Here is a 17,257-nt window from a genome sequence, read left to right on the forward strand (position 1 = left end):
AGACATTCTTCAAAATGTCTCACCATATTCTTCAAAAGTGCCAAAGTGGTGACAGCACAGAAGGATCAAGTGGTCGCAGATGGGAGGAGACTGAGGAGATATGACAGCCAAATGCAGTGTGGGATCCTGGGTGGGATTCTGGACTAGGAAAAGAGCACTAGTGGAACAAATGGGGAAATTCTATTCGAATTTCTAATAGGTCTATAGATTAGCCAATAGCCAATTCACTATGGCTGTACAGGATGTTAATATTAAGAGAGACTGGGTGAAGGGTTTACAGGACTCTCCGTACTAACTTTTCAACTTCTCAGTTAAAAATTATTTTCAAGAAAAAGTTAAGGAGAAATCTTGTATGGTTTTATTAAATCCGTTTTTTTTTTTTTTTTTTTCAAAGATGGAGCCTTAATAATCTACCCAATATTACGGAGAAATCTGGGAGGCAGTGAGTCTAGATCTTGGATTATAGAATCAGAGTTTAGAGTTTTAAAAGCCCCTTGGAGAAGCATTCCGTACATCCACATCACTTTCAGGTGAGGGAAGCAAGGCCCAGGGAGGCTGAGTTACTAAAGTTTTGGTTCTAGAACTCAAGTCTTTGATCTATCCATTCATTTTTACTTCTACTTTACAACATTGCTGGATTCAAGTCCAAGAACTCTTTCAGTTGATTTAATTAATTCAATTTAGTCTAATTTCATAAGGTATTTTTACAAGAAATGTAATATTCTAATGTCTAATGTGTTTATAATGAAATTATGAAAATCTCGCTCAAGAAGAACAATGTTTTGCTTTTCATAAAACCTTGAGTAGCACTCTGAGAAGTAAAAATAAACTTTGACTATAAGATTTGAACTTAGTTCAATAAACTTCAAATCAGTTTCAAGGAGCTCAGGGTTTGATTAAAATGCATTATTCCCTTTGGTTAAAGCCACCCTTTGATTTCTTCTCGCGTGTAGGTTCCCTCTTGCTTGTAGGTTCTCTCTTGCCTGGTTGTTTGCTTATACACACACACACAGCGCATTCATTAAAACATGATAGGTCACTTTATGTCATTTGGTATAATTGTCTGAGATGGCTTCATGATATAATCATTGCCTATTAGGGGCCATAGCAAGACAATGGTAGTCTTGGCATTCAGCCCATGTTTTCCTCCAGTTTTTATTGCCTGTTAAGATTTCTATTCCTCAACAAAACCTGCACTTGCCCCCTTCCACCCTGCAATGTCTGGGCTATGCATTTAACAGATGGCCTTGTTATACAATCAACTTTAATGGGATTAGACTGGATCATTGCATTTTAGAGATTCTTCCTTATCACGGCTGTTTCTTCTCTGAAATGCTATCACTCAAATAATGTATGCAAGGTACTCCTCTGGTCAACCCTAGTTTTCCAGAAAGCACCAACACAGAAACCTGAACACATCTGTATTTTTTTCTTTTAGAAAAAGAGGATTTGGGTGCCAGAAATGAAAGTACTTATGACTGCTATTTATGTATGTGTGTGACGACAATACTTACTGGAAAAAGTCTAAAAAATTACTGAGTGGTTAAGCTAGATGTTAGGAAAATTACTCCAAATATTTCTAAGGTAGAACCTCTGTGTCTCTAGAGCTGAAACTCCCCGTGTCGGTCCATTAAACTCTACTTTTCTCGGGTACCTGGGACCAAACTTCCAGAGTCATTTTCACCATCACTGCTCCCCACTCCTACCTCCTCCACGTTCCATTAGAGCCAGTCATTACCAAGCATTGCCTATTACCTAGTTACATGATTTCCTCAGTTCCTTCCTCTTAGCTGCCATCGTCATCACCCTAGTTTGGCCCCAGTTGATATGAAATGAAATATCCTTAAATGCCTACGGGGCTGAGGGAAGAGAGTATTTTCCATCTTTGGTACCCAGTAGACCACAGTAGTGAGATACGGGAGAAGTCCCTTATGCCTCATCTCCCACTTAGGATGGGCTGAGTGGTGGAATTACATCATAGCAGGGCAGCAACCTCATCATATGAGCAGAAGCTTCTAGTGAGGGTCCAGAAACAGGAGTCTGATGAGTGGTTCTCAACCTGGCAGAGTCCCAGTAGTTATGTTCTTATTCTCATATTCCTATTTGTCAGGGGCAGGGGAAGCAAAGGTAGCAGTGTAAATTAAGATTGGGGACCATGGACATTGAATAAGCAAAAGAAAATAATATCAACTAGTGTAATAATATCAACTAAGAAAAAGAATACCTCCGAAATATAGTCTTGTTTTAAGACTTGATTGAAGAGCTACCATTTATTAAACTGTGCTCTATACAATCTCATATTAAACACCTCACCTCATTTCATATTATATAAACAATCTCATTTCATCTTTATACCAACATATTATTATTTGAATTTACCGATAAGGAAATTGCAGTTCAGAAAGGTTAAGGAATTGTTTTACTCTTACACAGCTAGAAAGCAGTGGAGTCAAGTTTTAAACCTGCGCCATCCATCTCCAGAATCCTAGAATGCAGTTTTTCAACATCTTTCGTGGCCCAGCATGTCTGGGAAGTAAAGTAGCTTTGATTCTGTTTATGTTAGTCAAACAGGTTTTCTTTCCTATTCTAAGCCATTTTACAACATTTTGTAAAAATCCTCTCCCAACCTAGAAAGTGCTAGTACACACAGTCCAGTGATTATTATTTGCCCCATAATACCAGATAAGGAATTGGAAGCTCAGAGAAATCAATTAACTTGTCCACTGCCATACAGCTTATCAGTGACAGATGGGAATCTGAACCTGGGCAGTCTGATTTCCTTTCCCCTTCACAGCCACTCTGCCAACTTTAATATGGTTATATTGATATTGGTTTGATGTTTCCCAAAAAGAAGTAGAGTGTCATCCAGATTTACCCTATATACTCTCCTGCTGTGTGTGTCCACACACACACACACACACACACACACACACACACACACATAAAGTGTGAGTGTACCTATGGACATAGGAGAGAGATTCAGAAATAATATTCCAAGGAATATGAACTACATTTATCTTCTATGCAGTGGCTGGCATGCTTTGGACTCTTAATGCTCAGGACTACGCTGTAATTGCAATAATGTCAGCAATATAATTGGCCTCATGCCTGATTTTGCCAGCATTCTTTTCTTTTGCTAAGACAAGAAGACTAAGTGTCTGGTCCTGCCCAAATACAGAGCATCTGTAACTTGCAGAACAGATCATGTGACAAAGGGTAAACGTCCATCAAACCACCTTTGCATGTCTTTGCATGTTTGATTATTTTCAAGGTACTAAGTGATCTGATTTCTAGTCAGTCTGGGGGGGATGAAACAGCTGTAATTCACAATTAATATATATATCGAACATCATGGTCAACCTTAGTCTTTCTCCCCGTGAAAGGCAGCGGGCTTGTGTCAAGAACATGTAAAAAGTACATGCTGCTCTCTAACGAATGGGGTGATGTGTGTGCCCCGCCATTATCATAGGTAGGTTTCACAGCAGCCTTGCCCAGAAATGGGTCAGTGGCAGGCAGTGTGGACCAGAGGAAGCACCTAAAATGAGGGAAAATTGTTCACCTCAGGAATGGGAAAAACAACCCCATCAAAAGCCATCACTTTGGATACGCACACTTTCTCAAGTGTGTTCCACTCCATAACAACTCTGAGTGGTTTGACGCATTTCAGTTCAGAATTTCAAATCTGTTATTGGCTTTTGTGTTTGTTTTCTCCTGAATTCTGCAGGTGAACAGGTAGATAAAGTGACAAGGTTTGAACTTTTGTTTCTTTTATTTAGAATGGAGGACCTGAAACAGGGCCACTGAGAGCCCACACCATGCCTGTGTGTGAATTTAAAGTTGCATCTGCTCATCCCAAGGGAAGGGAACCACCTGGTAAGCGAACCTGCCCCCTACCTGCCCCTGGTGGGACACAACCTGTACATCATTGGCTGCAGCCTGGGTCACGAAATTAGCTCCGGTTCTGGAAGTATGTCAGGGGCTGTGCAGGTGCCTGTACATGGAGCTTACAGAGACTGTGCATTTTCCTCAGCTAATTCATTTAATTAGGGCCAAATAATTACAAAATTTCTGAAGTCCAACAATATTTTTTTCATGATATACTTTTAAAATTTACAAGCATAATGTTCAGCAACATGCTTGAATTTTTTCAAGCGTTACATTATTATATTCCAAAATAAGTCTTGCATTTAAAGACAAGCATTACAATGCTCATTCTTTGTTATAATTCTCTGTCTGTCTTTCTCACCTAGAATATTAACTCTGGGAAGGCAGTGACTGTGTCTGCCTTGTCACAGCCCAGTGTCCAGCACATAGTAAATACTACTACATATTTTTTAAATGAAGGAAGGAATTTCTTATTTTTCTTTTAGACCTTGAAACTAAAGGGACAAATATAAAATTTCTGATGAGCAGTTTAAAAATCATTTTTATTCCTTCATTTAAAAATAAAATTTTTTCCTTTAAAGTACTTTCTTCACTTCTTGCTACAATGCTTATTTCCTAGGGCCATTTTGTTTTGTTTGATAGGGGAGTCATAATGGGTACCTCTTGGGATACCTGCACAGTCCACAAGTCAACTCCGACTTTCTTTGGAAAACGTCACTCACCCTTTGCATTGGAGCCTATGAGCTTTCCTTCCCCGAGACTTAGGACTGAGATAAATTATACACAGTCTCTTTGTGAGCGAGTACAACTGAAACGTGCAAGTGCTGGCGCTGAAACAGCACCGTGTGCTCAGAGAAATACAGTCTGCTGGGAGAGAAAAGCGTAGAGAGAGAGACCAGAAGAAGGAAGTCCTGACAGCCTTAGATCCCAGTCAGTCCCTTCCAAGGTCTGGCAGAATCCCTGTCCTCAGGTTCCCTTGAGTTACTTCTGTAGCCTTCATGTAAATAGCTCCTTTTATGGCTTAAGCCAGGTTAACTGGGTCAATTCCTAACAAATGTGATAATATATTTTAAATGAAAAGTAAGTGAAGCATTGTTTTTGATGCAAAGATACCTTCCAGGAAATGTAGAGCAGTGCAAGAAAAATTGAGTAGTTTCAGTGGGGCTTCCTTAACATGGCCAGATGAGGCAAGAGCAGGTGGTATACCCTAGCATCACCACACAGAAGCAGTCTGGAGGAAAGAGCTTCGGGTTGGTTTGACAGCCGGGCGAAGAATAAATGAAATGCCAGAGCTCAGCTAATAGGTTCTTGCCAAAACAGAACTTTGCACATCTGTCTGCTGTGAGCACGGGAGCCAGGCAAAAGGACGCTAGGGCAGTGTTTCTCAAAGTAGGGTCCTGGGTAAAAATACAAATCCCTGAACCCCATTCCAAACCTGGGAAATCAGAATATCTGAGCGGGTGCCATGCATTCAGCCTTTATTAATAGGCACAATGGGCAACTGGTATGCACGCTGTCTCGGAGCTTTCTACTCAGGATGTGGTGTGAAGACCAGCAGGGATGGTGTCACCAGGGAACTTCCTGGAAGTGAGGGGTCTTTCCCACCCACCTGACCTACAGAGCCATGATCTGCATTTGAACAAGATGACCAGGTGATCGAGATGTTCATTAAAGTGGGGGAAACCTTGCTCGAGATCATTAGTTCCCTGCTTGGTTGTACACTGGAACAACCCAGGTCACTTAAACACATTACTGTGGTCTGAGTTTTACCCCCCAGAGAGTTTGAATTAACTGGTCTGGAGGGTGACCTGCGCATAAGCACTTTTAAAAGTTCCCCTAAATGATTCTGATGTGTAGCCAAGATTGAGAACCATTGCTTAACAGGGATGACTAGATACATCCTAGAAGAAGGCATTCAGTTTGTTGAATGGATTTCGAAACTCATGGGCGGGACCATAGTCTGAAGACAGATTTCTTTTGATTTGAAGGAGCAGGACCCCAGAGGGAAAGAAAATTGTGTTTCTTTTTAAGTTCCAGAAAGAGCTGGTTTGGAAAATCATAAGAGAGACCACAGAGGAGGAGAACTCAGAGTTTACAAAATGAACTATGGAGTCTAGAAAGCATGCCACCCAATAACCTTTGGGGGAAAAGAGGGCTTTTGCTACTTCTTAAGAAAAACCCCAAGAAGACTGCAACCCTCTTAGGTGCTGGAGTAACAGATGCCTAGGTGGAAAATTAGCAATGGCTAAAGGAATAATCTAGGATAAGCATAAAGGCAATCTCAGAGACCTGAAGACCCCAACCTGCGAGTCCCAATCGTGGCACAGAAGCATTTGCTGAGAGTGAACCAGAAGAGGCCAAAATAGAACAGGGAGGACCCAGGACATGTGGAACTTTTGAGCAGTGGCCATTACGCAGACCATTGGATTAATCACCGAAGCTTGAGCAACATGTCAGAGACCCTGAGAGACTGAGCTATCCTTCAGCCAGAGGCCAGCAAGTACAGATGACGTACTTGGTCCAGCACCCCTTTCTCCGTCCCTGGACAAAAGGCACCCCCTTTGCTACTCCATTCCTTGGGAGAGTTGCTGCAGAGGGAGGAAAGAGGGAGTCTTGAATCCAAATGAATACTTACCCAAGTGACATTAAATCTGAATCTAGAAGTGACTGCAAGATTGAGGTTTTCCACCATAGGAGAAATGGAGGCTTGAGAGCTAAATGGGATTCGCTTATAGAAAAATGAGGAACGTTCCACTTCTAATTCCTGAATTATGCCTGCAAATTTCAAATCTGCTACACGAGCTAGTAGGATCTAGTCACCTGCCCATAAGGCAGTTTTCCTCACATTAAGTCCCTGGGACTTGGTATCAAGATAAAAAGGCTTCTTTGAATGGCGCTCTTTTTGCAAGAAAATGAGGATGAGGGGAAATGTTGCACGATCATGAAGCACAAGACACCTATATCTGAGAGGCAGAACTGGGACCAGAACTCAGGTCTACTGTCTAAGATGCACTGATGAACTCTGAAAGCCTCAAGGCTATCTTGAGGTTAAGAAATCAACTAAGTGTCATAACGGTCCTGTCTTAGTAAAGAGCATTTACTCTTCACACAGACGGATACACTGCATTAACGTCATTCATTACTATAAAGTGAATCAGCCTCAGTGGATAAAGTTATTGACTAGTGAATGGCCTCAAATGACCATTTTCTGATTGTTAAGAAGGGCTGAAAAAGATGTAGTTAAGAGATGACCAATTACTGACACTGTACTTACTTCCTCTGTCCTCTGTCTCACTCCTTTACCCCCCTCCCTGGAGGGAATATCCTTTGAGAGAAAAGTTGTTTCACGTTTCTCTCCTTCCTGGCCCTTATTTAGAAGACTTCAAAGGAAATCACTAGACTTGACTATGTGATTGATACATCCTATATTTCCCTCACCTTGTGGAAGGCATGGCCATTCTCTGTCAGTTCCCTGGTACTAAGGGAAGACTATGAAGGGCATAAGGAATAGCAATAAATTTCTAAAATAACTGTTTCTCAGGACTTCCCTGGTGGCACAGTGGTTGGGGATCCATCTGCCAATGCAGGGGACACGGGTTCGATCCCTGATCCGGGAAGATCCCACATGCCGCGGAGCAACTAAGCCCGTGCGCCACAACTACTAAGCCTGCGCCCTACAGCCTACGAGCCACAACTACTGAGCCCACCTTGCCACAACTACTGAAGCCCACGTGCCTAGAACCTGTGCTCTGCAACAAGAGAAGCCACCGCAATGAGAAGCCCGTGCACCACAACAAAGAGTAGCCTCCGCTAGCCTCAACTAGAGAAAGCCCGCGCAGCGATGAAGACCCAACACAGCCCAAAATTAAAAAAAGAAATTTAAAAAGTAAAATAACTGTTTCTTTAAAATTGTGACCCAGGAATTGAATTTCATGAATCATCCTGACATAGTTTGGGAAGAAATCACATAGGGGATCTAATTTTTGGATTATTTAAAAGTGAATATATTATGTATGAGGCTCCCCTCCCCCAAAGAAAACCTAACCAGTCATTGATTAGGCTAGTGTAATATAACCCAAGAAAATGAATTTCACTAGATGCTCTTGCAGTTGCCACAAGGAGGACCCATTCATGTACAATATAATTCTAAATCCGCTTTGAGCCCACTACAACATCTATGTTAGTGCCATTGAAAATTCCTGGCAAATTTATAAGCATATGTTGCAGTATCCTTTTTGCCTAATCCTGGAGGGGAAGAGAAAGTCAAAGGATTGAAATTAGTGATGTATATTTAGGCAGTCAGCTTATTGGAGTGATGCCCCAAACCAGCAAATGCTCTACGTATGGAAAATACTCAATTAGGGGAGGGCTGATGGAAAGAGACAAGGTCTCAATAAGGGGTTGAAGCTGTCAGTGAACTATTAATGATTTCCAACTATTTCTTGAAACCATCTTAAAATAACCAACATAAAAGGGAAAATTGAACCACAAAACCAAGAAGTCTAATGTTGTCTGTTAATAACCCCGATTATTGAAACAATCCTTTAAGACAAATCTATATTTTCATACAGCGTACATAAAACATGAATGATCTCACTGGGCTGTATGGATCTCCACTGAATCCTCACTGTGAATTGAGCATTCAAAAATTGGTAATGATCTGTATCACAAACCAGTTCTTTATGCTTTGCTTTAAAAGTCATTCTATCTTCGGAAAACCCCCAGACGTGGCTGGAAACTATTTATGTTCCAAAACCATGAGCTTATGACAGAAATGCTGAGGTGCATAAGTCAATTCATAGGAGCTGTGAGCCCAACAGGGAATTATGGGGTTAACATTAATTGCTCTGAAAAGTTATCTGATGCAGGCTGTCATTGTCAGTGGAGACCAGATTACTGAGGAGTTTCAAATAACAAACTTTTGTTGCAAAGTTGCTAAGTTTTATGTCCAATGCAGTTTTTAAAAAGCCATCTTGCTTTTTAAACTTCCTCTCTTGACAGGAAAAGGAGTGTTTGTTTTGTCTGTCTTCAGAGTCTCATGAAAGTTGCTTTGGAATGGTACCCAAAGAACCCGTGTGATGGGCAAGCTTGGCCTTAACCTGTACAAGAGAACTGCTTAAACACGATGCATCGTCCAGAGAATAGCTCTTTCTAGGAAGCAGACTCTGTTGTAGGAAAAGAAAGAAGAACTTACCTGGGTAATCATTCTTGTCTATGTCAGAATCTCCTCTTAAAGTAAAGCCGAATCCAGAAGGGACAGCCTGTGAGGCCCACACTCCTTGCAGAATTTGGGAAGCCTTGGCGTTTAAGCCATTCTTGTTACCGTTGTAAATGAGCACTTTGCCTCTTTGGTCCTTGCCTGCAAAGGGCGCACCGATGGCAATGTCTACAAACAGAGACACAATTTTTAAATAAAGAATTGTATTTTAGAAAGAGAAATAAGTACAATCGAAGAGCAGTACCAAACAGCCCAAAGGGCTTCTTAAGTTTTCCATGAAACTCTGTAGTACTGCAACAAGAGGAAAGTATTTGTTGTCTTTCATCCATCCAAGAAATATTTATCGAGTGCCTATAATGTGTTGGGCACAGTGGCTTCAACGGCGAACCAGACGCTGCTTTTCAAAAGTTTATATTCTGGTGCAGGGAATAGACAATTTGAATAAAGAAATAATCAAGAAAAGATAGAAAGTGACAAATGCTATGAAGAGAATCTTAAAAATACTGATGTGATGGAGAGTGATTGGATTGTTATTTTCGATGAAGTGGTCAGACAAGGTGTCTCTAAGGCTGATCTTGAAACTGAAATCTGGGGACAAGATGGAACTGACCACGTGGAATCAGAAGGAAGAGCATTCCAGGCAGAAGGAATGACTGTGCAAAGGCCCAAGGATGCAAGGAGCTTGGCCCACCTGAAGAGCAGCCAGAAGGTGATCTACGTGGGAGCTTAGTGAGTAATAGGGAAGAGCTGAGTCAGATTAATGAGCTGCGTGGACCAGATGAGGCACCTTTGCAGAGTACTTAAGAGTTTCTTGTTAAAAGAAATAAACAGGGCTTCCCTGGTGGCGCAGTGGTTGAGAGTCCGCCTGCCGATGCAGGGGACGCGGGTTCGTGCCCCGGTCCGGGAAGATCCCACATGCCGCGGAGCGGCTGGGCCCATGAGCCATGGCCGCTGAGCCTGCGCGTCCGGGGCCTGTGCTCCGCAACGGGAGAGGCCGCGACAGTGAAAGGCCCGCGTACCGCAAAAAAAAAAAAAAAAAAAAAAAGAAATAAACAACCTCTTTCACAAATATTATATCCTTGAATGATTACATCATCCCATGATGTAGGCGAGGACTCTGGGAAACCGAGAGAGAACCCTATCGCCTTTCTCCCTGTTAAACATAGCAGTGAATGAAAACTACCTTCCATATATTGTGTTCATCAGGATTGCTCTAAACAGTACACCTAACTACTTAGGTTTACATGAAAAAGAGCGCCAATAGCGCAGTAACATAACAGCCCGAGCTGCGGACGATGGTGTGTGTCCTCATTTTGTCATTCATCCATTGGTAGTTGTTCCTAAGTCTGATAAGACTGAATGAATTGTAAACTGATTTTCACTACATAACAAGGATCATAAATCCACTTTCACTTAACAGGTAAGGATAAACTGTCAAAAAACTCAGATCGTTGTGGAAAATAAAGATATTGTCATATGGTAGGTGGAAAGGGGTACTTTCTTCACATCCTCCGAGTCAGTGAATTTATATCTGTCCCCTAGTTACATCTCATTTTGGCATCATTTTAAGGACACCAAGGCTCAGAGAGGCAAAACCCCTCTTAGGTTGTTAGAAATGTTTCTCTTAGTTCTTAAAAGTATCATTAAGGGTTTGAGAGAAAAGACAAATAGAAGAGATGATGAAAAAGATGACTATACAGATAATTTAGCATTATTTATTTCATTTGGTGCTCAGGAATAGGGCAGTTTTTGAAAGCAACAAATCAGCTCAAGATGAACTTGTCTCTTTTTAAAAAAGTTTCCCTGGAACCATGAGCTTTTAGTATGCATTTATGTCTTATGGTACTTTAAAAGTTACCAACTATACATTGCTGAGACGTGTTTTTTCAAGGAAATCATAAAAGTATGTGACCAGTTGCTGAAGGTATTAATGAATACTTTGATTTGATGGGAATACTCTCTAGGCTATTTTGTTGGAGCAAATTCCTGTTACTCCCTGGAACTTCAAGAAACCCAGTCTACCTTGGTTCTTAACTTAAAGGTCCTGAAAATGTATGCAAAATTTTGTGTGAGCTGGCATGTTTTTCTGAGGAGAGGGTACTTCGAAGGCATTCATAAATTCCTAACTTAAAGAACCACAAACCTCAACTAAGAATTTAACACTGCTTAACAACGAACATTGAAGGTGCCTTTAAGCTGAAGTTGAGAGATCAATTACAATTCAGCATAACCTGTACGTAAGCCGTATGAGTTACTCAGATGGCAATACACTTGCTAATATATCAACATGTATTTATTTGTTTTGACTCTGTACATATAGTACATTCTCTAGGTCTCTTCAAGTCATAAATCTATACGTCAATTTTAAAAATAATTGCTGTTTGTTTAGAGCTGTCATATGACACCCTAAATCAACATGAGAAAATTTCCATGTAACGTCTATGTTAGCCAAAACTGAAGTTTAAATTGCCTTGAGATTTTGGATAGTTTATTAAAGACCAATCAGAAGAACTGTACCACACACACCACTGTGAAGTCTCTTGTTTCCGTCATGCAACAGTAACATGAAATTGTGGCACATAAGTAATTTCCATGCATTGGTGTAAATTACCATTGTATCCATCTTGGTTCAGGTCTCCTAAATGTGCCAAAGCACTACCGAATCTCCCGAAAACGTCAGTGCCTGCGAGGATCTGCGGATTTCTGAAGACCAGCACGTTCACTTGCAAGTACAGGTACACTTGCCCTACTTCTCTGGGGTTGCTCTCAAATTCACGTTCCATAAAGAGAGGTGCCCCGATCAATATGTCATCCATTCTGCAGGGAACGAAGAAAGAGGTCAGCACAGACATGAGATGCTGTTGGGTAGATTTCTAGTCAACGAGATTAGTACATTTCCACTGGTATATTTCCTTTTCCAAGGGATATCTTACAACTGCCATATTTCTTTCATTGCTTTGTTATGTCTACGGAATAGAATGCTGTAAGAAAATAAGAGTTGTTAAATTATCACACTGAACTTTTTAGCTATGCTAAAAATTACTACTTTAAGAAAACCACAGCTATTTCACCCTTTTCAGCTCTTTGGTGCATTTCCAGAAAATGTACTTACACAAGTAAAACGTATCAGAAAGACCAAAATAGGTTTTTCTAAACATGGATGAGAATTTGTCTACAATTTAGTTAACTATACATTTATATTATGAAGTTTTCTTGCAGTAATAAGGTTTAAAATAAAGTCTGTCCTCCTCTTTTCTCTTGTTACCTCCATTCAAATAAAACAGAGGCCAGAGAAGGTTCTCATACTGGCTAGAAAGCTAGAAAACAAAATTTTCCTCCCAAATGCGAATTTATAGTTTTTCTTTGTAGATGTAGATATTACAGCAGACAACCAGTAGATAATTTTTCAGGCTGAAAAAATTTCAAGAAAGAGATAGCAATTGGATTGCTACACACTTAGGTAAAACGTTTTCTTAAAAATGTTCCAAATGGGGACATCCCTGGTGGTCCAGTGGTTAAGATTTCGCCTCCCAATGCAGGGGGTGAGGGTTCGATCCTTGGTCGGAGAGCTAAGATCCCACATGCCTCATGGCCAAAAAACCAAAAGATAAAAAAGAAGCAATATTGTAACAAATTCAATAAAGACTTTAAAAATGGTCCGCATCAAAAAAAAAAAAAAAACTCTTAAAAAAAATGTTCCAAATGCATTTACTTGCCGTGCTTCTGTGCTCTATCTAGGCCAAGAGTAAGGCAGGGATTGGGGCTGCTCCAGGCCTCAGGCTTTGCCCTGGAGGAACCTGGTTGCCTCTCTTTCTGTTATTATTATTGTCAGTATGAAGAGACATTTGTTAAACACCTAATTGTGTGTGTTGCTGCCTTGTAGTTCAAAGATGTCTAAAACCACTGGTTCTCTAGTGCAGAGATTGAGCAGGGCCATTTTCTCATTCTCAACAGAAGGAACAAAGCCATACAATTGGTCCCTGAGGGACATGATGGGACTGACACGTTACCTCACTATGTTTCTCACTGCCAACAGTGTGGAGTTCTAGAAATGCAAGGACCTATGCTTGTGAAAGATTAGCACATCCATGGGATCTTTGGATTCTTGGACTATTGTGACAACGTTGATTTATTTTCGTAGAAATAGATTTCCCTAGATATTTAAGTGTAAGCCTTCTAAAATGCTCTAAACGCCAAAAAAGGAGAAAGACATTTGTTCTTAATTTATAATTGTGTTCTCATAAAGCTGAGAGACAATAACTGTCTTGGATTCAATTGATTCAATGTGCCTTGTGCAATATTTTGCATTTAGTGTCAATAATATTTTATGTTAGCAGTACCACTTAAGAGTCACAATATATATTATTGTCTAGGCTGGTGTTTTTAAATCTTGATTTGCAACTCATTAGTGGATTGTGAAATCAATTTAATGGGTCTTGACAAGCAATTATAAAAATGAAATAGAATACAATAGAAAATATGAGTCAATGCATTACACATACTAAGAATGAATACTGTTTCATGAAACCTTTTGTTTCAGTTGTGTGTACGTAGTGGGTTGCAATGTTAAATGTATTTCTGATTACGATCCCACAGGGCCAAAAACTCATTGAAAGACCATTGCAGTAGGCCATGCGTGCTATTAGACTATTTCAAAATTTACTTGTCATATCCTTTTTTAGAATATACCCAATTCAAGTTTAAAGTTTTAAAAATATTTATTAGTAAAGACGTTCTTTACTGAGCTTCCGAAAAAGTAGTTGTGTAACAGACTGGGTGCCATTCTAAGAATATATAATATATATAAAGTATATTTTATACATATACATGTAATCTCAAGAAAGAATAATGGTGAATCAATATTTATGGTGAGGTTTTCACTAAAAACCATCTTTTCTGTTTGTGTCATGTTGGTAGTTTGGATGAGATCTAAGTTACTATGTAAAGGCATTTTATAAAAGGAGGATATACACACTAAATTTCATCTTATCTGAAATGTCCAATATTTGAGCAGAGTTTTCTTTACATCTCTATGTAGCATTCACACAGGTTTTATTTTTGTCTCTTTTTTATGTCTAAAATATTATGTCCACTCTAATAATACAGTGCAAGGTGCAGGTTCTCATTCTTTCACATGTTCTTTGAGACACAACATTATAAATATTTCCCTGAGGAGCAAAGCATAAATATAGTGATAAACAGAGAGGGGGGATGAGGGAACCCATCAGTGAGAATATTCATTATGAAGAATCTGAATTCAAGTTTTCTGCAGCCAAATGGTGTTTAATATGTTGATTTAACATATAAAGTTCTCTGTTTCTTCTTTTTTCACAATAGTCCATAGTGCATGCTAATGCCTGTGACTGATTCGCAGAATGTAGTTATTAAGAGAATGCAGGTTAGGAGGCTGTATACTAGAATTGATATCTAATCCATATAATTGTTTTATGATAGGTGAGAACAAATATAGCTTATCATTTATGTTACAGAAATCAATTTAATTTGCAATTTCTTTATGTTTTAATTTTCTAGATTTTCTACTTAATTGAATCATAATGATTTCTCTTCTATGAGAGAACCCACTTGGAGTAAATCTAGCACCAAAACACAGTTACTCAAAGCTGCTTCCTTTCAAATAAATTTTCTCTAAAATGCTCTCAAGTTAACTAACTGCTAAGACTCTAAATTTAGTTCCTTTTGGACCCGCAGAGGCTAAAACAATCCAATGGATTAAACTGTAATTCTTTGAATTTCTGAAATAGTATGAATATATTGTTTCAAAAAGCCATAAGAAAATAAAAAAACAGACTTGCTTGTTTAGGTTCAAGAGGAAAATACTATCTCCCTTTGCTGTTAAATTTGTCCAGAAATTCCTAACAGAGTTTACATTGAAAGATTTTGTAGTTCTGGCTATCTTAAGATAACTGAAGTTAAGTTCACCAGCTTGTTTATGTTTTACAAAATAGTCACAGGCTTGACAAGATCAACCACCAACCAGCAAGCACGTTAACTGTTTGGTCTAAACTTTTGCAGTCCACTCGTAACACCTGGAGATTTTTTTAAATAAAATATTGGAGAAATCCCCACCAGTTTATTTATTTGGTCACATTACTTAACGACACTGTCTTTTTTTGTTTTCCCTGATGGTGGGTTTTGGAGCATTTGTAGGGATTTCGCTTTTGTTGCACAGTGGATAGAGAGGATGACATACACTGTGAAAGAAACTTCACTAGGTAGTCTCACGTACAATAGTACTTAGTTCTCTCTCGGATGGAGAGAGGGAAGTCTGGTTCAATTCCACAAAATGTGAGTCCTAACTTCTGAACAGTGAATGATCAACTAGATGAGTGATGCTCTCAATCCTATTCCGAGTCACTGTACAACATCCACTCAGGTCCAAAACTTGAAAGATTCAGGCTATTAAAAAAAAAAAAAAGGCTACTGGAAAATTAGAAATTGGGTAAAGAAAGGGAATTAAATCTCAATTCTATTATGAAACTCTGCTGATTAATGCTCATTTATAATTCCTTAATCACTGATAAATGCTGGGAAAGTAGAAAGGGCTTTGTGAATTTCTTAAAAATTGGAGTTATAGACTCTCTAAAATTATTTATGAGGTAAACTAATGACTTGGTCAAATGCAGCAGCCTAGTATGGCTACTTTGAATATAATCAAACAAACTGATTTTTCTTATATGCCATGATGCTGAAAACCATTCATAACTGAATTTTTTATCAGTCAGTTGTTTTTAGCATCATCAAAGACAATCTTAAAGTTCTTTGGGTGAAAATAACTGAAATTATGGTTTTCTATTTTTATAAAGTGGAAGTATGAGCTTGTTTATAAGAATAATGGAAATTAATAAAATGCACACTTAATAAACAGATTCTTATCAACGAGCAAAACAGAGTAAAAACTTAAACACATGTATATGCTATTCTTCTACCCCAACCCTTATTTAAGGTCATTGAAATCCATGTGTATTCTATATGTGTATGTATATGTATATCTGTATACATGTTATAGACAATATCTGTATGTTTTTACATGAATATGAATATAGATAGGTCTACATGTGCATATATATGTGGAATCTATAAAGTGCAATTCAAGTAGAGTGGTGCTTACCACGGGTGGAGAGATTGGGGAAATGGGGAGATATTAGTCAAAAAGTACAAAGTTGCAGCTGTGTAGGATGTATAAGTTCTAGAGGTCCAGTGTACAGCATAGTGGCTGTAGTTAATCATACTATATTGTATACTGGAAATTTGCTAAAAGCGTAGGTCTTAGGTGCTCTTACTATATAGACAGCCCCCCACACACACGGTAACTATGTGATGGATGGACCACCCAGTTGGCTGATACAGATGAATCACATAGATGGAGACGTTAATTAGATTGAATGCAGTCATCATCTCACTACGTATATGTATATCAAAACATGTTGTCCACCTTAAATATACATAGTTTTTAATTTTAAAACTATTTTACAGGTTATTATTGGATTTCTTCAGTGACAAGTATACTAACTTCTCTGTTTCCCAATTTTTAAAAGTAAATGAGAGGCATGTCAGTCATTGTACTCACTTACTAGATTAAAAATTCTGAATTCTCACAGATTTTAAACCCTTGAAGACTGCAATTATATATATGGTTTCCTACTAGGTATTTTATAGAGCTTAGTAAAGAGTTCTCTGTATATAAGTGAACAAAAAATTTATAAGGTAAGTCAGCAAAAGTTCTGTGAACTAATCAAGACCTTCCCCTGCTTAGTGTGTGCTCTTGGGCAAGTCACTTGACTTTTGTGTCTCAGTTTCCTCATTGGTGAATTTTAGGTAGTTTCATTGGATTGTAGTACAGATTGTCCTGTTGCTATTAGACTTATTACACATAAAGGTACTTTGAGAGAAATAAAAACACTGTCTGCTAATCATTCATGATAAAGATAAAATGTGATTGCTTAATAGCATGTTAAGTTCTTCAATTGTTTCAATGGAGAATCGAGATTTCTGCATTTCAAACTGCTAACCACCTGAGGTTTATATCCAGGAAAACTTTATTTGAGATAGAGCTTTGTGTTTGCTGCAAATCCCATTCTAGCCTTAGGGTCCCTGATAGAAATCTTGTCAGAAACTGAGAATGACAAAAGCATT

General features: G+C 38.9%; 1 protein-coding gene across 3 annotated transcripts in view; it reads right to left on the bottom strand.

Annotated features, from left to right (window-relative positions):
- Positions 1 to 17,257, bottom strand: part of ITGA8 (integrin subunit alpha 8) — a 181,185-nt gene that overhangs the window by 112,268 nt on the left and 51,660 nt on the right. For all 3 annotated transcript variants that reach the window (XM_027121954.1, XM_027121953.1, XM_027121955.1), the window contains exons 12-13: positions 11,715 to 11,920; positions 9,080 to 9,271 (exon numbers count right to left, since the gene is read on the bottom strand). In XM_027121954.1, coding sequence (XP_026977755.1) covers positions 9,080 to 9,271; positions 11,715 to 11,920 — 398 coding nt within the window. The remainder of the gene's footprint in view (positions 1 to 9,079; positions 9,272 to 11,714; positions 11,921 to 17,257) is intronic.

The sequence above is a fragment of the Aethalodelphis obliquidens genome, unplaced genomic scaffold (genome assembly GCF_003676395.1).
Source record: "Aethalodelphis obliquidens isolate GAN/ISIS:26980383/991018 unplaced genomic scaffold, ASM367639v1 scaffold23, whole genome shotgun sequence".
Taxonomy (NCBI): Eukaryota; Metazoa; Chordata; class Mammalia; order Artiodactyla; family Delphinidae; genus Aethalodelphis; species Aethalodelphis obliquidens.